At 43.6% G+C, this 22877-nt stretch overlaps 1 protein-coding gene across 1 annotated transcript in view; it reads left to right on the top strand.

Moving 5' to 3' along the window:
* The window catches only part of lmcd1 (LIM and cysteine-rich domains 1), a 93521-nt gene extending 70927 nt beyond the window's left edge, over positions 1-22594 (top strand). Inside the window, exons 5-6 of the mRNA XM_079889648.1 lie at positions 18613-18828; positions 18964-22594. Of these exons, the coding sequence (XP_079745774.1) occupies positions 18613-18828; positions 18964-19092 (345 nt within the window). The 3' untranslated portion in view covers positions 19093-22594. The remainder of the gene's footprint in view (positions 1-18612; positions 18829-18963) is intronic.
* Positions 22595-22877: the final 283 nt, after the last annotated feature.

Below are 22877 nucleotides of genomic sequence, written 5' to 3'. Positions count from 1 at the left end.
ATGCTTGTCTGGTTCGGTCACACAACTGCTCAGGACAAAGCTAGGATGGAAAGAGTAGTACGCAGAGCATCAACAATTATAGGCTGTAGTCTCCCTTCACTTTCTTCACTTTTCTCCACCAGAATAATTAGAAAGGCTAAAAAAATCATAGCGGACCACTCTCACCCCGCTCACCATCTCTTTAATCTCCTTCCATCAGGAAGAAGATATAGGAGCATTAAGACTTCCACATCACGTTTCAGAGACAGCACTTACCCTCTGGCTATCAGACATCTGAACTTGCACTGACTGCTAGCAGCACTTTATCACTGTATGCACTGTGCACTTTCTCTGCCGAGGGGTATTGTCTTTTTTCTGCGGGGTTTTGGTCTAATGTCCTACTGTTTGCTGGGTATTGTTGGTGAACATTGTCTGTTTTTTTGTACTTATGATGTTTGTCTTTTAGGTTATTTACGTCTGAGAGTTGTACCAAGACAAATTCCTATCAACTTGTTGACATGGCAATAAATTTATTCAATTGATATAACCTCGTGTTGCGGGTGCACGCCGATGACGTCATCGACCGAGGCTATATTACCTCCGGGTCAATTCTATCGACGTGTTACACACAATATTCACAGCTGGTCACGACGTTCCCAATGCGCTGAGCAGTGCAGCATCGATTGTAGCTTTCGATAGGGAAATTAACATGCAATTTATCAAAAGAAAGAATAGACCCACTGCTTTTGAATTCTAGCTTAATGCTTTCTTTTTTTATCAACATTTGAATGTGGGTAAATATCATTAAAAAGCAACATTTTGAACAAAAAGCTGAGCAAATCTAAGTTTTGTCAAAGACAACGTCTGGATTGGATTGGGAACAATTGTCAAAACATAGATGGAGAAGATCGAGTCCATTAACATCTACAAAGCTTCACAGTCATTTCCTCTTATTGGGTTCGACATTTAATTCAGTGATGTGTGATTGCGTTAATTCACATGTGGATAAACAATGAATGCTTCTTCGCCTGTGTTTTGAACCAGAGATTCTGTACTAGAAGATGCGTAATAGCGCCCCCTAATGTATAACAGTGAAAACATTGATAACCTGAAAATTCAGTCAGTGGTGGAGAAAGAGTAAAGTAGATTTAAAGTTAATTCCAATGTACACTAGGACTAGCCTACACAAAAATTCCGATACTCTAAACATATCACTTTTCTTTATAAATCAATATTTTCAAACAATGTAATTTTATAAGACAGTATGTAATGTGAAAAAAGTATTTAATTGGCAACTCAATCAAAAAAATTAACTTAACTACAAAGCCAAGTATACTTAGAATACTTAATTAATTATCTCGATCAAAAGATTAAGTACAAGTATAGGCCAAAAATACTTGTAATTTTAAGTGTATTTCTAAAAAGTACATAAAAAGTAGACTGAAAGTATACTTTCTTCTTTTTAGTTTAAAAGTAGTATACTAATATCATACTGTCAAACTTCTTTTTTGTAAGGGCAGGGTTGTCCAATCCTTGTCCTGGAGGGCCAACGTCCTGCAGAGTTTAGCTCCAACAATCCCAACAAGATTCTGATTTTCCAGAAGCCCTCCAGTGGCCCTCCAGGAGTAGGACTGGACACCCCTGGGCGAGGAGATTATGGAAATCTGAGATTCTCATGGCAAAGTTATTTTTCGTTCTTCGCTTTGAAGTAAAAAGCAGTTTGAAATATGTGAGCAGCAGTTTACTGTTAGCGGAGATCCTGACGCCACCCACGCTGCTGAGAGTGACGTTTAGATGAAAGTGTAAATCAAAAAATGACAGTGGGGTTAAGAAAGCATCAGATCACAGTGGATTTACCAGCCAGTGTGAACTTCTCCGGAAAGTTTCAAAATCCCAAAACAAACATAAAACAAATGTTGTTTTGGCCTGATTTTGTTTTAAATGACTTCACACCAGTTTGTTCTTCGATTTTGCTTGAAGTACAGGGTGGGCTATTTATATGGATACACCGTAATAACATGGGAATGGTTGGTGATATTAAAGTCCTGTTTGTGGCACATTAGTATATGTGAGGGGGCAAACCCATCTTGAGGAGTTTGCCCCCTCACATATACTAATGTGCCACAAACAGGACTTTAATATCACCAACCATTCCCATGTTATTACGGTGTATCCATATAAATGGCCCACCCTGTATATCAGGGCCCTAAGGTTTCTTCAGCTGCATAATGAAGTTCCCACAAACCAGAAGTCACACATCCAACTCCCTTTCCCAGCTGACCTCAAGGGAGATGTTTTACAAGAACATTAAGCTGTTTGGGAATCGTGAAAGTAATCCAAAGGAGTTATTGTTGCACAGAAAAGATAATACTTCAAGCTATGAGAAATTAGCTGTTCTCCCAGCCTAACTGGTCGTGGAAGTTGTTGGAGAGAGCAGTAAGTGCTGTCCTCTGAATCCTGGTATCAGTCAAGCTTAAGGTGCCCAGCTATTTGGGTGGTGAAGGCTGGAATAAAATCTACTTTGTTTACAGCTGACCTGAAATTTCATAGCCCCACAGAAAGAGAGAGAGGAGTGCTAGAAGAGGTGCAGTCAGGAAGCAGGTTAGTTGGATTGCGTCGAATTCTGTGTATGATGTTGGAGTGTTGTAGCCTGGAAATCCAGACCCAAATCTAAAAGATTAATGGTCTGGTGTTGACTAATGATGATCGCCCAGCTCGAGGGGCGGCACCAAGCATGCATTTGAAAATCTCACTGCACGCAATTGGATAACACTACGACCAATCACAACAAGCCCCATACACTTAGCTACCAGCGGCGCTAACTGGTAGATTAGACTCTTGCCATATCCGGTCGGCAAAACAGCAAAAACGTCCTTCTTGCAAAGGAAGGATTCGAGCGCCGTCTTCTGTTCCTGTTTTAGATAAAAAGCCAAGTCTAACTCGTTCATTGTAGCGGCCAAAGCCGTTTCAAACAACTGGTGTTCATCCATAGCCATCTTGCACTGTTTACTAATGACTTCGACGTCACAGCGCTGTCGTCATCTTTAGCTCGCCTCTGGCCCGCCTATATCAGATAACCCGATGTGATTGGTGCAGCTCGGATACAAGGGCATATTTAATGAGCGTCATCACTCGACGCCAGAGTAACTCGCTGAGCAAATTCAGTTTGTGCTCTCGCGAGAACTCTGGGTTTCCAGGGTAGGAGTGTTGTAGGAATTTATTGAGAACACAAGCTAAGAGAGGAAGAGAGAGGTAGAATTGGAAAGGTAGAAGGAAAAATAATGTCATTGGGTCTCCTTCACTAATAATCGTGTGGATTATTTTGGATTTGTACGAACAAGATTCATAACGTGCGTATGCACATGAATTTTTTTCTTAATCTCATTTTATTGTTAATGAATTTGTAGTATTGTAAATGAGCGGCCGTGTGCGTGCACAAGGGGTTGTGGTTGTCTCCGGAGGCAGTGAAGGAAGTGCGTACAGCCCATAGACTGTAAAAAATATGGACAAAGCGTCTGTGACGTCACCCATAGACTTTCTGAAGAACGGGTTTGAAGCCGTTTATGGGGGGTATGGGCGGCGCCATCTTGGAAAATCTTGGGAAATCCTAACCCCGCCCACCTTCTGACGCAGCGCGCGTCACTCAGCTCGCTCTGCTACTCCGGTTATCTCTGTGTATATTTTAGGCAACGAAATATGTTATAAAACACCATACTAACTCTTTTCGTTTTCATTTAAAGAAATCTTAAACATTATAGCCACACAAATGTGGTTCAGGCAACGCGTATTGATTATATTCAACTGCACATAACGTTTAGCCTGACTACGTCAGACTTCCTACTTCCGCTAATTTCATTTCGCTCCTGTAGTCAGTCTGAGATAGCAGCGTATCTTTCAGTTTTCCACCGGCCTGAAAACAGCCGGGCCAATCAACGAACAGAGGGCGGGCTGAGAGCCGTGACGTAGACGCTGATTGTACCGTGGTGGATGCGTACTTGCGTAGATTTACTTCACATAATCTGCAAAAGTCGTTCACAGCCATGTTCACTCCGGTATTTCGCTCGATGGTTTAGTTTTTGCACCATACATGTGTTTACAGTGGAAGTTAGATGCGGCTGAGCATGCGCATAACACACGCCATAACCAAACGTTATGTGATTGGCTTACGGGTAACCAATGATTTTAAACTTCAGACAAGCGCCCCCCCGCGAGAGAGAAAACACTTCTCTATTATGCTATTCCAGACTCTCTCTACGAAGCAAAGTGAAGTAGCAGAGTCTGGTATTACCAGGCTACATAACGTTTGCCTATTTATGAAAAAACAAAATATAAAACACAAACCTGCCTCTTTTCATTTTAAATATAATATAAAAATATTAAACATTTTATGGTCCAGGCAATATGTGCATTTGTACTAAACAACAGATTTTGCAGTAAACAACATTACAGATCATCTTCGTTGTATTAAAATTTAAAATGACAAAACTCAACCCAGTCTCTTTTTGTTAAATTTCAGTTTTATCAATATTAGCCATTATAAAAGTATAAGTAAAAGGTATAAGAAGCTATACAAATAAAGCAAACAATTCAGTCAAACAAACAAAGTCAGCGCTCTAGTCTAACCATACATCGGTAAAGTTAAATAGCTTATAAAGTTATGAAACTTCCCCTCAGCCAAAACGATTGCCCAGGGAAAAAATTATAGATTCACGAGACCAAAAATCGCCCATTAGATATACAGAAGACGAATTATATGTCATGTTTAACCACTACGGAGACGCCAGAGTCCGCGGCATTGGCGGCAAACCTCAGAACGTCTAGCCGAGGAAAGGTTGCCCCAGGCGGGGTACATGAACGCCGAGCGCCCGGTCATCGCTGGATCAACTGGATACAATTTTCATAAATCTTTAAATAAACCACAGATTTGAGCTTTAAACAACTACATTCTTGCCTGAAAAATCTTAAAACTACATTTCATGATACAGAAACGTCTCGGTTACGTATGTAACCCTCGTTCCCTGAGTAGGGAACGGAGACGTTACGTCGGATGACGACGAATGGGGTTTCGCTTAGAAATCCTATCACCTTCGAGTATATAAAACGAGCCAATGGCAAAGAAATGCCATGGGTCTGCGGAATTTGCATAGCGTAACTCCGCCCCACCCTGGGGGTATATAAGGAAGTGCGCTGGCAAAATGCAGATATGTCTTCGCTGAGGAGCCGAGACTGAACTCAGGCGTTCCAGCGGTACAGCGGAAGTGGCAGGGAGACGTAACGTCTCCGTTCCCTACTCAGGGAACGAGGGTTACATACGTAACCGAGACGTTCCCTTTCATGTCACTCCGAGTTACGTCGGATGACGACGAATGGGGTTCCCAGTGTAATCACGCCACCTCTCGACTGTCTTCCAGTGCCCTGCGTAAGTCTGAGCTCCCTGTCGTGAGACTAGCACGGACGAAGGAGTCCTACTTAACACAGGAATACCAAGGTACACTGGGAAGCATATCCAGTGGAAATATGCAATTATGCCCAGCCCGAAGGGGGGGACTTGGGATACACATATGACCCCGAAGGGCTGCATATGGAGAATCACTGGTGTGCCCAGCCGCAGGTGGAATATTTCAACCCCAGGGGTGGCAAGGTGGCTTGCCAAGGGAAAGACACATGCTCAAAGAGGCTTACAGTGGAATACACATGTGGGGGTCGCCCAGAGGGGGAACCATGCACATGGAGGCACCTAGCCAAGCGCGAAAGCTGCTCAGTTGCATAACCTGAGCAGAATCTCTTACCGGCTAGTTGAAGCGAGTACATGAGAAGAAACTGGCTCCACTCGGAGATTGTAGAATCTCGCGAATGTGTTAGGTGTCGCCCAGCCTGCAGCTCTGCAGATGTCTGTTAGCGAGGCGCCATGCGCTAAAGCCTAAGAGGATGCCACACTCCGGGTGGAGTGGGCCGTCACACCAAGGGGGCATGGTCGACCTTGCTGCTGGTATGCCAAAGCAATGGCGTCCACTATCCAGTGAGACAACCTTTGCTTGGAGAGAGCCTTTCCCTTCAGCTTCCCACCATGACAGACAAAGAGCTGGTCTGAGGTCCTGAAACAGTGCGTTCTGTCAACGTAGGCACGGAGTGCGCGTACTGGACAGAGCAGTGCCAAGGCTGGGTCTGCCTCCTCCAAAGGCAGCACTTGCAGGTTCACCACCTGGTCTCGAAAGGGTGTGGTGGGAACCTTGGGCACATATCCAGGCCGGGGTCTCAGGATCACGTGAGAGTTAGCCGGTCCGAATTCCAGGCACGCTTCGTCAACCGAAAATGCCTGCAGGTCCCCTACCCTCTAGATGGAGGCCAATGCAACCAGGAGCGCTGTCTTCATTGACAGGAACTTAAGCTCCACTGATTGCAGAGGCTCAAAGGGAGCACTCTGCAGGGCAGTTAAAACCACTGAGAGGTCCCAAGAGGGTACGAGGGGAGGACGAGGAGGATTCAGTCTCCTGGCTCCCCTCAGGAACCTGACGATCAGGTCGTGCTTTCCCAAGGACTTACCATCAACTGCGTCGTGATGTGCGGCAATGGCGGCAACATACACTTTCAGGGTGGAGGGAGACAGCCTTCGCTCCAACCCTTCTTGCAGGAAGGAAAGCACGACACTGATGGGGCATTTCGTGGGTTCTAGATTTTTAGAAGAACACCAGTTGACGAAGAGGTTCCACTTCAACGCATAGGCATGTCTCGTGGACGATGCTCTAGCGGAAGTGATGGTAGCCACCACCGCTGGTGGTAGGGTACTCAAACCTGCCTCGTCCCGTCCAGGAGCCACACGTGGAGGTTCCAAAGATCGAGACGAGGGTGCCATAAGGTGCCCCGTCCCTGAGAAAGCAGGTCCTTCCTCAGAGGGATTGGCCAGGGAGGTGGTGTCGCGAGGAGTACTAGTTCTGAGAACCAGGTGCGGTTGGGCCAATAAGGGGCAACCAAAATGACCTGCTCCTCGTCCTCCCTGATCTTGCGCAAGGTCTGCGCAAGGAGGCTCACTGGGGGAAACGCATACTTGCGGAGGCCCCGCGGCCAGCTGTGCGCCAGTGCATCCGTGCCAAGCGTGCCCTCGGTCAGGGAATAAAACAGGCCGCAGTGGGACGAGTCGTGGGAGGCAAACAGGTCTACCTGTGCGTCCCCGAACTGATCCCAGATCAGCTGGACCGTCTGGGGATGGAGTCGCCAATCTCCAGCGAGAGGCCGAAGCCGAGACAGCTCGTCGGCCGCCTGGTTCAGGTCTCCCGGGATATAAATGGCTCGAAGCGACCTCAGATGCTTCTGACTCCATATGAGGAGGTGGCGGGCGAGTTGTGACATACGGCGGGAGCGCAGACCACCTTGACGGTTAATGTACGCTACAGTCGCGGTATTGTCTGATCGGACTAATACGTGTTGACCCCTGAGCAACGCATGGAAGCGGTGCAGGGCAAGACGTACAGCCAACAACTCGAGGCAATTGACATGCCAAAGGCGCTGGGGTCCTGTCCAGGAGCCCGCGGCAGCATGTCCATTGCACATGGCGCCCCAGCCCGTGGTGGAGGCATCTGTTGATACAACAACATGCCTGGAAACTCGTTCCAAGGGCACTCCGGCCCCGAAGAAAACTGAGGTTCGACCACGGGGTGAAGGTCTGACGGCAGGTCGGAGTCACTGGGACTCGGAACGTGCCGTGATGCCATGCCCACCTCGGGACTCATATGAAGCAACCCGAGCGGCGTGACTGCGGCTGCGGATGCCATATGCCCCAGGAGCCTCTGAAATAGTTTCAGTGGAACCACACTTTTGCCCTCGAACTGACGAAGGCAAGTCAGCAGTGACTGCGCGCTCGCTCGTAAGCTGCGCGCACATGGCAACCGAGTCGATCTCCATACCGAGAAAAGAGATCCTCTGCACGGGGCAGAGTTTGCTCTTTTCCCAGTTGACCCGAAGGCCCAGACGAGCTAGGTGCCGGAGCACTAGGTCCCTGTGTTCGCAAACCTGGTCTCGAGAGTGAGCTAGGATCAGCCAGTCGTCGAGATAGTTCAGGATGTGAACCCCGTGTTCCCGAATGGGAACAAGGGCTGCCTCGACGACCTTCGTGAAGACGCGAGGAGACAGGGCTAGCCCGAAAGGGAGAACCGCGTACTGGTATGCCTGCCCCTCGAAAGCAAACCGTAGAAACGGTCTGTGTCGAGGAAGAATAGAGACATGGAAGTAGGCGTCCTTCAGGTTGATTGCTGCAAACCAATCCTGCGGCTGTATGCACTCGAAAATGCGTTTGGCCATGAGCATCTTGAACGGCATCCTGTGAAGGGAGCGGTTCAAGACGCGCAAGTCGAGGATTGGTCGTAACCCACCGGATTTCTTTGGTACAATGAAGTAGGGGCTGTAAAAGCCGGACCTCATTTCGGCTGGAGGGACAGTCTCGATCGCACCCTTCGCCAGTAAGGTAGCGACCTCCGCTCTCATAACCGGGGCATTGCCACCGACCAAAGTGAAGCGGACTCCCCTGAAGCGGGGAGGAGACCGCGCGAACTGAATCGCGTAGCCGAGCCTGATGGTCCTCGCGACCCAGCGGGACAGCCTGGGAAGCTCTAACCAGGCTTCCAGGATCTGTACCAGCGGGGTCATGCGGACCACAGACGTACCCTCGGTGGTGCAGGGGCACGGTCATTAGCCGCGTCCTGCCAGAGGAGGCCAGGGGAGGACCAGCGTCCCACGGGGGCGTGCTCTGGCAGGGAACTGGCGACAGAGGGGGACGAGAGTGGCGAGGCTCGTGAGCGGCGCGCACTGTCATCCGGACACTCTGTGTGCTCAGAGATGGGGAAGTGAGTTCTTTCTTTAACCACATTAGGGTGCTGCCCGTCGTGGGACGAACAGCGGGGTGGAGAAAACCAAGGATTCTCAACATGCATCGCAACAGAGCGTTCAACCTGGGGAACCCCAGTGTACCCTTTGGCGGCCGCCTGATCGAGAGGAGGCAAGGCGGAGGAGGTCGCCGAGCGATCACGGGAAGACAATGGTGCCTTCCAGGACCTCGTGACCTCCTCATGCACATCCGGGAAGAAAGGCATTGGGGTTGCGCGCTGGCGAGGATCAGCGGCAGCACCCAAAAACCAATCGTCCAGCCGCGAGCGCACCGGACAAGGTGGCGGGGACCACTCAAGACCGATGGCCGCGGCTGCCCGGGAAAGCATGGCAGTCATCTCGGGATCAGACTCGGGCAATGCTGGCACACCCGAAGGTGGCAGCACAGCCGAATCCTCACTTCCCAAGGACTCTTGCCTACCTTGTGATGCAGCGATCGACATCACATCTTCCTCTGGAGCGCCAAATGAGACCCGCGGCAAGTCAGAGGACTGTACCGCGGGCTCATTCGAAACACTCGCGGGTTGCACGGCGCTAGAGGACGGTGTGGAGTGTGGAATAGTCGGCGCTTTGTTCCACACCGTAACCCTCAGGTCACCCTGGCCGCCAGCCGAAGTACCAGCTCTCGTGGAGCCAGTAGATCGGGGTGCGGATGAGGGGACTCTACCATGAAGGTCATTGAGTCTCGACCGCAACCGTGCGATGGGCATGTTCCCGCAATGGGAACATGACTCATCCACAAACGCTGCCTTAGCGTGCTCTACACCCAGACACACAAGACAGCGATTGTGCCCATCAGAGTCAGAAATGAGAAGACCGCAACCAGAAGTGCACGGGCGAGGCATATTTAAAAAGACGTGCCACGTGCATGCTCTTTTAGATAGGAGATTTCTCCACAAATGCTGAAGCGACCAGGGAGAGAAAACACACACACTGGCAAATCACTGCACAGATAAGCAGGGAATGTGCACTCGCTGGAACTCGCTGTCACACCAACTCTTAGAGAGAGGCTCGTTTCGAAGAGAATGAAGAGATGAATCTCAGGATTGGCTGTGGAGTGAAGTACATCAACTTGGCTCTGAAGCGAAAACATATCTGCATGTTGCCAGCGCACTTCCTTATATACCCCCAGGGTGGGGCGGAGTTACGCTATGCAAACTCCACAGACCGATGGCATTTCTTTGCCATTGGCTCGTTTTATATACTCGAAGGTGATAGGATTTCTAAGCGAAACCCCATTCGTCGTCATCCGACGAAACTCGGAGTGACAACGAAAGGGAACAGTAGTATTATATGTCAACTGTATTAAAAAATGGCGCTTCTTATGTTGTCATTCTCCGTGGCGCTGCCTTGTCAGCTGTCAATCAAAGTTAACCACGCCCTTATTGTCATACATTTTATATCTAAATACGATCTAAACTAACGAGTTAGAAAAAAATTCACCCCCCTCACAGTTGTCAGGCACTCGGAAGCTATCGAAAAATACAATAAAAGTCCATGGGACCAACCTGTAAAAACATGAATTTATGCTGTGAAAACGGACATTTTAACATGGGGGCTATGGACATTTGCTCCCTTTTGGGGCCTGCCTCTAGCGGATTTTCGATGTATTGCAGTTTTTCGCACTTCCGGGTAGGCTTCATTTTTCAGATCAGAATGTTTCCGCTTGGTACAGCCACAGATCTAGCCCTCCACGGCACTGAACAGATAGCCCACACTATTGGCCGTTCAATGGCTACAATGGTGGCGACGAAGAGGCATCTGTGGCTGAATTTACTGGGAATTAAGGAGAAAGACAAACTTTCTCTTTGATGCCCCGGTCTCGCCCTCTGGACTTATTTTAACTGTCTATGAGAGGGTTAAGATGCTTCCACGCCAATTGGAAACCCTTCCAACAGAGCTTCGAGCTGTACCTGTTAGTGACGGGCTGGAGAGGGATAATGACCGCCGGAAAATTGCATTGCTTCTCACAGTGGCAGGCCGATCCGCGATAGATGTCTTCAACACGTTCCAGTTCTCTGTGGAGGAGTAAGATAAGTACGATGTCTAAGACTACTGTACATCGAAGAAAAATGGTTTTCGTAATAGGATGCAGAAAGAAGGAGAGACTATTGAATAGTACATGACAGATTTACGTCTGAAAAGCCAGTTGTGCAACTTTGAGAGTTTGTCTAATTTGATGATCAGCGATCAAATTGGCATTCTGGATAAGAATGTAAGAAGATAGTTACTCAGTTACTTGCATCTGCCAAGCGTCAGAGAGCAAATTTGCAACTCAAAGCAGCAAAGAAAAACACTGCAAACCGAGACGAATGGACAGTAAGGACTATAACAGATGTGGTAACAACCATGCACCACATAAATGCCTGGCTTATGGCAAAGACTGTCACAAGTGTGGTGGAAAAAAATAATTTTGCAAGATTCTGCCTGACTAAAAAGAAAGTTTGAATTGTAGAAAGAGCAAAGGACAACAGTGAGGATGAGCAGTTCTTTGTGGAGGCTGTGGTGGATGAAGTGAGAACCAAGGACGAGTGGAGGGCTAATTTAGATACCTGTAGCCTTTAAACTGAACACGGGGCAGCAGGTGAACCTTCTGCCAACAAAAGGCTTCTTTCTACAAGACAGAAAGATAAGAATACAAACTTATAATGATGAGCCGAATCCTACAAAATGGGTATGTAGGTTCACACTGACAGCAGAAACAGGACAGTCTGTGACTGTGACGAGGCTTCGTTACGTCATAACTGTTTCAAAACGCTTGGAAATTTCAATGGTTCGTCGCTGTGGGGCGATGATCTCTGTGAACCATTGAATCATGCAGTGAACCATTGAACAAGTCTTTATGGGTTTTAACTAATCTCTGTATGTAATTTAATGTATAAAAATGTATATCAGTTTTATACATTTGTAGATGTTTTAATGAGACATTTGTATAATTAAAAGGAAAAATTGTAGTTATTGGACTCTTTATTTTACGGTTTAGCTGAGCCATCTGTAAAACAAACAAAACAAGCCTTGGGGAAATGTATACAGTGTCTACATGTGTATGGCCCCGACTACACTGCTTAGCAGAATCAATTTCTTTTGTAAATTAAACCAGTGTTTCTCAACCAGTGGGTCACGAGGCTTTCTCTGTGTTCTCGGTGTTACACTGGCACAGACATCGATGCCTTGATTGGACTCATTTAATAAAGATTTTTGAATGTTGTTATCTTTGATTTGCACTTTAGTTACTATAGATACAAGAATGGAAAAGGTTGGTTATTGATTAATACAGTAGCGGCTTGAATACTGCATATACGTTGTTGTATGAACCAGACTGCGATTAAATATGGTTGTCAAAACACCGACTGTGTAAACCGATGCAGTGCCGTCGCCAGACCTCAGTCTTAAGGGGGGCATATGAAATGCATGGGAGGGCACAATTATTATTAGCCTACAGTAGGTATATTTATAATAATCGTATACTCTATTCGCGCAGCACGTAATCATCACGTTAAACATAACCAACAGCAATATGACCAGGTAGCCTATGGCCTACACCAGGGGTTTTCAAATTGGGTGAATGTGAGCCTCCCCTTAGAGTAGGTAAGGACAACCGAGCCCCCCCCTTCCCCAAAATCCCGTCCGCCTGCCCTAACCCACACACGCCTCTGCAGTAAATGCCATCTTTTGTGTGTTCCTGGCAATGATGAGTTTCAATAACAGCTGATAAAATGTAAATATTATTTTATTTCCACAACTTTCTTAAAAGTACTTTCATAAACGATTCTTTGCAACAGCAAATAATTTCCAACTTCATGCAGGCCTAATTGAGGCTACTTTTAAAATCACTGAACATCAGTAGGCCTAACCACAAGTCAACAAAACATGTTTAACATGTGCAATCGGTGCCAAAGCTACCGCCGGCGACACCTGACGGCTGAAATCGGCACAGTGTGTCTGGGCTTTAAGCGCACATTTGAAGGAGATGCACATCATCTCGAACAAAATCAGAACACAATGGACAGCTCTCTGATCAATGAACGACAACGCTGTTTGTTCACGGAACACATAACATTTAACAGTCAACTCCAATGAAGGCATGTTATCAGATCGAACAGATTCTTTTTTTTTCTTTTTATATATATAGTTATAAATATAGCTGCGAGCTGCGATGACGGGCCCAAGATGGTGGCACCCACACCATTTAGTTACCCTAAAGGCACCGGGGTGGCGGTGACACCGGCTACATATTTAGGCTACATATTTAGAAGACGCTTTTGTCCAAAATGTACAAAAAAGGAACAAAGCAATTCGTCAAATATCAGTCATAATTCAGGTTATACAATAATAATAAAGTGCTAAGATTATCACAAAAAAAGATTTTGATGCACGTCATTCATATTAAATTGTATATTCCACCCCATACCCGCTACAATTGAGAATCACTTTAAGCATGCAGACGCAGTTAAGACAATTTGATGTATTCCACTTAATACACAATAAAACAATATACAACAAGATTCGTTAACAGCGTACCTCCTGGTGTTCTTCTAAAATGAGGGCGAGCCACAAATCCGTGAGTACAGTTTACAAACCCGTGGGAACGGATTGTGAAAGCGTGGGCACGGTTTATTAATTTGTGGGTACAGATTGCAAAAACTGAAGGCATGGTTTGAGAGTCTGAGAGCGCGGATCAGAAACTCGTGGGTACGGTTTATTAATCCGTGGGCACGATTTGTTAAACCGAGGGAAAAGTTTGAGAATTCGTGAGTACGGTTTATAAACTGAGCGGACGGACTGCAAAACCGTCGCCACGGATTGTTTTTTTTACTCACACAGGTGACTTCCCAGGCTCCGTATCCTCCCTTAATGCTGACTTCTGTTGACTTGGGACAAGGAAACGACGCATTTTAAAGGGTTAGTTCACCCAAAAATGAAAATTCTGTCAGTAATTGCTCACCGTCATCTTGTTCCAACCCCGTAAGACCTTCGTTCATCTTAGGAACACAAATTAAGATATTTTTGATTAAATCTGAGAGCTGGCTCACTCCTCCATAGGCTTCTAAGACATTATAACTTGCTGGCCCAGAAAATGCATTAAAGACATCATTAATATAGTCCAAGTGGCTACAGTGGCTCAATCTTTTAAGTTTATAAAGCGATGAGAACTTAAACTTAACATTGAGCCACTGTAGTCACTTGGACAGAATTACTGACAGAATTTTCATTTTTGGGTGAACTAACCCTTTAAAGCTAATACTCGCACACACAATTTAGAATTATCAATATCAATAGAGCTGCATACAGTTATTTTTTCTTTGCGTGTCGCGCCTCCCCTGTGGCTCTTTGGCGCCCCCCAGGGGAGGCGCACCTCACCTATTGAAAACCGCTGGCCTACACCACATTACATAGACGCAATGTTATGAATATCCATAAAACACTTGAATATACAACATATTAGATGTAACACCAGACGCATCTCTCAAACATTGCATTTTAAAGCAGTCAACATGGGATATGCATTGCCATGAGAGACACACGCACGCACGCACATACACACGCACAGAGACTTTGAACCTACCGGTACTTTGAGTTAGATCGGGCCCAAAAAAATGAAGCCCGACCCTTCCCGAGCCTGTGCACGTTGTGCCTGACACATTAACTGTAATTATGAGCCCGAGCCCGATTTAAACCCGACCATTTTTTAATACGTGGGCCGTTATAACCAGGGGTGGCCCATTATAATTGTCACAATTAAAGTATTCATTTTATTAAATTGAAGAAGCACAACATCCAGCATTCAATCAAATATTCTTAAAGATTTATTATTATTAATAATGTTATTTCAACATAATATCTCTTGTTTCGACATAATATGTGTGCGTGCAACAAGCAAGATGTGCATTTGTAAATCCGGTGATGTGTGGATTGATTTTTATAATAAACTAGTGTTTTCTGTGTCAGTGTCGACTGCAAAGATGAAGTTGACGATCGCCATCTCCGTAGTGAACGCGCAGAGAGACATGCACATCATGGATTACATAATCAGAGAGTAGTAGCCTATTTCTTTTCGTTTTGAATTGTTTCGTTTAAAGACATTTCAAGCTTTCTTTAGATGTATTTCTCACGAAATTCACTTTAAAGAAAGGTTTTCTACAAAACAAAACTTAATGAAGTAGTCAAAATCATGTCTGACCCACTCTATGTCTCCCGATATACTGCGCATCCTATCTTACTCGTGCTGTTTACTTTTCATAATCAACATAGAGAAAAAAAATACAATATAATAAATTGTATAACATAAAAAAAAAATAACATTATAATATTTTAACAAATATGAAACTAAACAGGCTTATTTAATGGCTACAACACGTATAGTAGGCCTACTATAGTAGACTCTCTATTTGTACAAATTGCTGCACATTAATTTAATTCTGAATTTTGCACACACAAGTTGAAAGGCATTTGTTTGTGCATAGTAAAACATTTATCAACATTTATCAAGTTCACGGATAATTGTGCGTGCATTTATTAATTATTATCTTAATGAATAATGCAACAATGACGAAGCATGTAAACCGCGTTGTTTGTTTATTCAGAATGGAATGGATCGCAAATGGATCCTTTATATTTTTTATGGTTTAATGATAAAGAATGCAACATTAATGCAACACAAAATTAGCAACTATGATAATATAAAATTAAAATTAAAGTAATTTTTTTAATCTGTGCCTCAAGTGATCAATGCACAAGCATTTTTGGGTTGCGGGCCCGGCCCCCTATGGCCCGCCCATAGCGACGGGTGTGAACCGATGACTTTCAGATGCAAAGATTTGATCACTTTCCTATGTCTATAGGATTTTTGACATTATACCCAATCCCTTCAGTCATACAGTACACCTCTCCTCAATAAGCAACACAATATGTGCTATCATTTATGCCAATTTTTTTCAGAAGAAGAAAAGGTTGTAAAGTTATAAAAGTGATAGACTTGCAAATATGGAAGTAAAATAATGACAAATGTTTTTGAAACAAAAAAGCTTGTTGAATTGCACTAAAAAAATATATGCATTGCATTAACCCTGTTTGCATTTTAATGCATTGTATTTTTAGGTCTTGCATTTTTATGGTCTGAAATTCAACATGGTTGTATATTTAAGCTTTGAATATTTCAATTTAAAACATTTCACACACATTTTTATTATTAAAAATTCAATAATCCATATTCACCATTCAGATTTCACTTCCATAATATTCATTATGTTTAAAAATACAACCTATCACGGATGGATAGGGTTGGATGGACTTCCAAAAAAAAGATATCCATCGACTCCCATTATAAGGCTTGGAAGAGCCAGGACTTTTTTTTCAATATAACTCCGATTGTATTCGTCTAAAGAAGAATGTCATAAACACCTAGGATGGCTTCAGGGTGAGTCAATCATGGGCTAATTTTCATTTTTGGGTGAACTATTCCTTTAAGTGTCCTGACCGCAGGGGAATCCTGGAGAATGATCTATGAGGGAATCCCCAGTTCTGCAGCACAGCGCCATGATATAAAGTTAAGAAAACTAAACAACCAAGAGAAATATGTCTACTACCTCAGATTTAACGTTTTATCTGAACATCAGCATCTGGGGATTAACATAATCTCGTTCACGGTAGAGAAAGCTGCTTACATGTGCAAAACTAACTGTGAAGACTTAAATGTGTAAACAGCTTTTGTGTCTTTATCAGCTTTTCCATATACTGGTCCTGATAATCATCACACACACTAACACTTACCGCTTGCTCCATTTCTGTAAACCCATTTTTATGAGTGAATGACTCTCTCACCCGTTGCTCGTCAACAGCCGCTTGCGCCCCCTGCTGGTGAACTAGACCAGGGGTTTTCAAACTGTGGGTCGCAGATTGGGAAGAGGTGGGTCGCGCAGTCACTATTGGCTGCAGCTAAATTTACGTTTCATGAATGACACACACACACAAACATTTTGCACGATGTACCAACGTTAAATAGAAATCGCTATGAGATCGCATTACACAGGAGAATTCAAATGTCACGAAAGGCGCTGCGTTTCCCAAAAGCGTCGTATGCCTTTAGTAGATCGTAAAACCGTTGCCACTTATCTCTACGATCAGCTTAGCTCCCGATGCTTTAGGGAAACGCAGCGGAGACCTGAATCAGCCTTTCGTGACATTTGAATTATCCGGTGTAATGCGATCTCATGCAGAATGCAGAGCAGTGATTGGAGTAAACGAGTTTCTTCTTGTTAATAATGCGCACATAACCGCGCCGCTCTGAGACGCTGAAATTGTTAACACAACATGTCGCAAGCGCGTGCATGAAACAAATCGCACTGATTTCTCTGTCGTCTGTTCAACACAGCACTGTTGTCTTTCAGAGATATGGTCGTCGTAAGAGTGCGTTGTTTGCGTTCCCTTGCATGCATTTTGCTACAACGCAAAAAATATAGCCTATATATAAAAAGTATTTCACATGTACACACACGAGCACGAAAGTGTTTTCTGCGCTGAACAACGCAATGAGTTTAACAACACTCGCAGCATAAATATTACTATTGAAATTCTAGGTCATGGGTCTACTGTCAAATAAAATTATTAGTCTATTATATTTTTTATATTCTGATTTTTGTCATATCAAACCTTTGGTTATGATTAAGCTTACTTAATCTTTTTTCATTTCTTTAAATTTGTTCTGCCATGTCTGGTAAATCAGTAGAGGCAGCAGACAAAAACTACTCAGTATTCTTCACATTATTTCAACAGCCATTAGGCTGTTAGGCTCTCAATTTTTGATAATGTGCCAAAAGTTTGTATTGCAATTAAACTTGTCATTCATACTATAACAAGAAAAAAACTGCTCCAAAGAGAACTAACGCCTCCCACCCCACATTCATGCTTTAAAATTATTTTATATTTTGGTGGGTCTTGAGATAGATTATTCTTGTCTAGGTGGGTCCTGGAATGGAAAAGTTTGGGAACCCCTGAACTAGACTAACAGCAAATATTCCTGCCGTTCCCGGATGTCAAATGTTGAATTTTCTGTCGAATTTGAACCACTGAATTTGTGGAAGCGAATCAGTAAAGCGAAATAAAATGGACCGAAAATTGCCTGTCGATTATTATAGCTTGTATTTTTAAACAGAATGAATATTTTGGAAGTGAAATCTGAAAGGTGAATATGGATTATTGAATTTTTAATAATAAAAATGTGTGAAATCTTTTGAATTGAAATATATACAGCTTAAATATACAACCATGTTGAATTTCAACCCATAAAAATGCAAAACCTAAAAATACAATGCATTAAAATGCAAACAGGGTTAATGCAATGCATAGTTTTTCAAGTAGTGCAATTCAACAAGCTTTTTTGTTTCAAAAACATTTGTCATTATTTTTCTTCCATTTGCAAAAAACACTTAAAGGGCATTTTACAAGGTAGCCTATGTGCAGGCGACAATCTTTCTGTTTTTAACGGCTTTCATGTGTGCACAAATTTGGTAACCAACAATGATGACCACTTGCTATAGTGAGTGAACACGTTTTGTATCGGAGACAATTGCTGTAAAAATATTCAGTGTTGTAAGTGAAAGCTAATTAATGAAATAAACTGACATTTATCAACTGTGACCGTTTTCTTGGTCATCTGTGTTAGTAAGTAAATAACTAGTATTATATTCTCCATTTTGACCTTCTTTGTTAGCCTGTCTCCTTCATACCTGATGTTTACGCTGTGCGTGTGTCTCGTAGTACTGCAGTGGCTGTGGACAGCGGGCCGCTCAGGACAGGCCTGTGGTGTATGCGGACAGGGCAGGCTACACCAGACTCTGGCATCCCTCCTGCTTCATGTGCTGCGAGTGTGGAGAGCCGCTGGTGGACCTCATTTACTTTTGGAAGGAAGGAGCCCTGATGTGCGGACGCCATTACTGCCAGAGCATCAGACCTCGCTGCCTGGGCTGCGATGAGGTAAAACACTTTCATCTAAAAGAAAATGCAATAAAAGAAAATAAGGAAAACTGAACATGATATATTCTTTAGCTTGAGATGCATATGTGAAATAAGCACCTATGAATTCTGTCTGTCTCTTTCTTTCTTCTGCAGTTGATCTTCTCAGAAACGTTCCTTCAGGAGGCCAATGGCCATGCCTGGCATAAGGAGCACTTGTGCTGTTGGCTGTGTGGACAGAGTATCAGAGTTCAGTGTGGCTGTGACAAACGCCCATCAAAATAGTTCACAAAACAGTCAAATACTCCAAAATATCACCCTGGCAAATAGGCAATGAACACTTACACTCACCTAAAGGATTATTAGGAACACCATACTAATACTGTGTTTGACCCCCTTTCGCCTTCAGAACTGCCTTAATTCTACGTGGCATTGATTCAACAAGGTGCTGAAAGCATTCTTTAGAAATGTTGGCCCATATTGATAGGATAGCATCTTGCAGTTGATGGAGATTTGTGGGATGCACATCCAGGGCACGAAGCTCCCGTCCCACCACATCCCAAAGATGCTCTATTGGGTTGAGATCTGGTGACTGTGGGGGCCATTTTAGTACAGTTGTCATGTTCAAGAAACCAATTTGAAATGATTCGAGCTTTGTGACATGGTGCATTATCCTGCTGGAAGTAGCTATCAGAGGATGGGTACATGGTGGCCATAAAGGGATGGACATGGTCAGAAACAATGCTCAGGTAGGCCGTGGCATTTAAACTAGGGTTGTGCCGATGGACGATATCCATTTGACCGACATCACGATGGAGAGCCACCATCGTGATGCCACGCCCCCCCAAATTTGTACCGGCAAAAGTGCGTGTTCAGTGCTGTTCGCGAGTGTCACGAGTCACCGGTCCACAGCAATCAACTAACCGCTTACGTTTCTGTGGTAACCTACAGCTCCAGCACTGGGATTCAAGCAGCTGCAGCTTGTTTAAGGTAATGGCGAAAATCATTTTAGAACAGCAGCGAAAATGTAAAAGTAGGCTATATAAACTTTAATAAATCCTTTTATTGAAACGGGTGCTTTGCTGTGCAAAGAGACATTTCGAAACATTTCACCCGCTGACCGCTGGTACTTTCACTTTTTCACTTATATATTATAAATGTGTCGTATTGTTGATAATCCGTGCGGATTTCAGTTGACGATTCTGTTTAAAGTTATTAATAACAAAACATGAATGAATGAGAAAGAAAAGAGCAGGATGTGCTTTATATTGAAAAGAAATATTAAAAGCGCGTTAAGTCGGATGCTGTGCGCACGCTCCGAGCGCAACACGGACAAGCGCTTTGTCTTCGGTTGCGCGCCTAAACTGCCAAATAAACACAGAAAATTTTCAAAATGCCAAGTCGAGTATTCCCGTAAACACAGTAGATGTAAGTAGCTACTATGTGCATTCTCTCTCTCTCTCTCTCTGTTCGTGATGGTCAGTTGCTCTGTTCCGTAGCATTAAGAGGACCCCGACGATATCATCGTCCATCGCAATGTTTTACTGTTAACATCGTCAACTGCCAATTTAGGGACATCACCCAACCCTAATTTAAACGATGCCCAATTGGCACTAAGGGGCCTAAAGTGTGCCAAGAAAACATCCCCCACACCATTACACCACCACCACCAGCCTGCACAGTGGTAACAAGGCATGATGGATCCATGTTCTCATTCTGTTTACGCCAAATTCTGACTCTACCATCTGAATGTCTCAACAGAAATCGAGACTCATCAGACCAGGCAACATTTTTCCAGTCTTCAACTGTCCAATTTTGGTGAGCTTGTGCAAATTGTAGCCTCTTTTTCCTATTTGTAGTGGAGATGAGTGGTACCCGGTGGGGTCTTCTGCTGTTGTAGCCCATCCGCCTCAAGGTTGTGCGTGTTGTGGCTTCACAAATGCTTTGCTGCACACCTCGGTTGTAATGAGTGGTTATTTCAGTCAAAGTTGCTCTTCTATCAGCTTGAATCAGTCGGCCCATTCTCCTCTGACCTCTAGCATCAACAAGGCATTTTCGCCCACAGGACTGCCGCATACTGGATGTTTTTCCCTTTTCACACCATTCTTTGTAAACCCTAGAAATGGTTGTGCGTGAAAATCCCAGTAACTGAGCAGATTGTGAAATACTCAGACCGGCCCGTCTGGCACCAACAACCATGCCACGCTCAAAATTGCTTAAATCACCTTTCTTTCCCATTCTGACATTCAGTTTGGAGTTCAGGAGATTGTCTTGACCAGGACCACACCCCTAAATGCATTGAAGCAACTGCCATGTGATTGGTTGATTAGATAATTGCATTAATGAGAAATTGAACAGGTGTTCCTAATAATCCTTTAGGTGAGTGTACATCCAACAAGAAAAACCATCATCGATCATCAATATCAACAATATATTATTTGATTAAAAGTCTTGAACCTTTTAAAGGGGTCATGAACTGAGAAATCAAATCTTTTGACATATAATTGTGCTATAACAACATGTGGAGCAAATGTTTCAGAATTTAAAAACTTTTGACGCAGGCTTTGTGGACAGACTTTATGGAAAGATTTGGACCCAACAGTAATGCAGCAACATGTACGTTAGTTGTAATGTCTAATCTATCAGTGATTTCTGATCTCAGACTCTCTCTGTTTAGTCATTATCTCGCCAGTCAACCAAGCCAGTGACTGAAACGCCAAACTCCAGTTATAATCAGTGATGCTTGTCAACACTGCATAATAAATCTCATTTACATAGTTTGCACTCTTTCTGCACTTTCTGTATATTTCATGAAAGTGCAGAAATCGTGTTGACATTTGTGAGATTGTTGCATTTGTGCGCTCAACAGACTGTGATCGGCTACAATACAGCAACCTTTTGCAATGGGAGTAGATCTAAATATAATGCTATAATCAACACTTTTAGTTATTACTTATTTCAGAAGCTGTAAAAGTAAAAACATAGTTAAAAGTTTTCAAAAGAGTTCCACATGTATAATACTTATTATATATGCAAATATGTTATCCAGTCATAGCAGTGGACTTTACATTGAAGGCATAAGAGGCACTCATTTAAATAAGAGGGCTAAAATTAGGCCTTTAACTTTTAAACGATGTTTTAATTATAATGTATTTGATGTGAAAATCCTACTAACATTATAAGTGCACATCAGGAAAATAGAATAATAAGAAATGCAGTTCATGACCCCTTTAATAGCACTAATCTACAAACTGATGGAGATTCATTAATAACTGACAATGATTTTTTGGCTGAATGGCAAAGGACTAGTTTCTCAAAATATCATGATCATTTCAATCTCCATGGCTAGTATCAGGCTGCCTTCCACTATTTTTTCTACAAAGATATTATGCACCAGAAAACCGTAGAGTTTGATGGGATGCTTAGTCACTGATGTCAACTAGTACAAATCCCTAAACTGATACATCTGCTTATTTTGATATCCAAACTATGCATAATGATATGGTTACTTGCATTTTACTATTTGCATTTAGTAATATGATTAGAATAATGGCGTTTCAGTGCTAAAAACAAATCAAGGATTTTGGGAATAGTCATCATTTTAGGAGATAATCTCATAGTAGGCCTTTTACGAGAATAAATAGTAATGTTTTGAGATTAGCTCAATGTTTCAAGATTAAATTTGACAATTTTACTAGTAAATAAAAAGTGAAATGCTGTCATCTGATGCTGTGGTAATGCAGATTTCTTTTGGCTACACATATTCATTGTGCCGCAGCTTAAACAAGTAAATAAAACAGTATATTTCACTTTGAAAGGAATAAAAAGATTACAGATTTTAAATCTGAACTCCTAGATGGGACATACTGTAGATCAGGGATGGACAAACTCGGACCTGGAGGGCCGCTGTCCAGCCCTGATCGAACTCAGCCGCCTGTAGCTTTAGTGATCCTGAAGACACTGGTTAACTGGTTCAGTGGCCCTACAGGACCAAGTTTACCCATCCCTGCTGTAGATATTTGAGCATATATCTACATATCTGTTTAGATCAGGGGCTCTCAACTCTGGCC

This window comes from Squalius cephalus, assembly GCF_949319135.1.
Source record: "Squalius cephalus genome assembly, chromosome: 13".
NCBI lineage: Eukaryota > Metazoa > Chordata > Actinopteri > Cypriniformes > Leuciscidae > Squalius > Squalius cephalus.
Note: the sequence above shows the minus strand (reverse complement) of the source record. Positions and strands in the feature narration are given on the sequence as shown.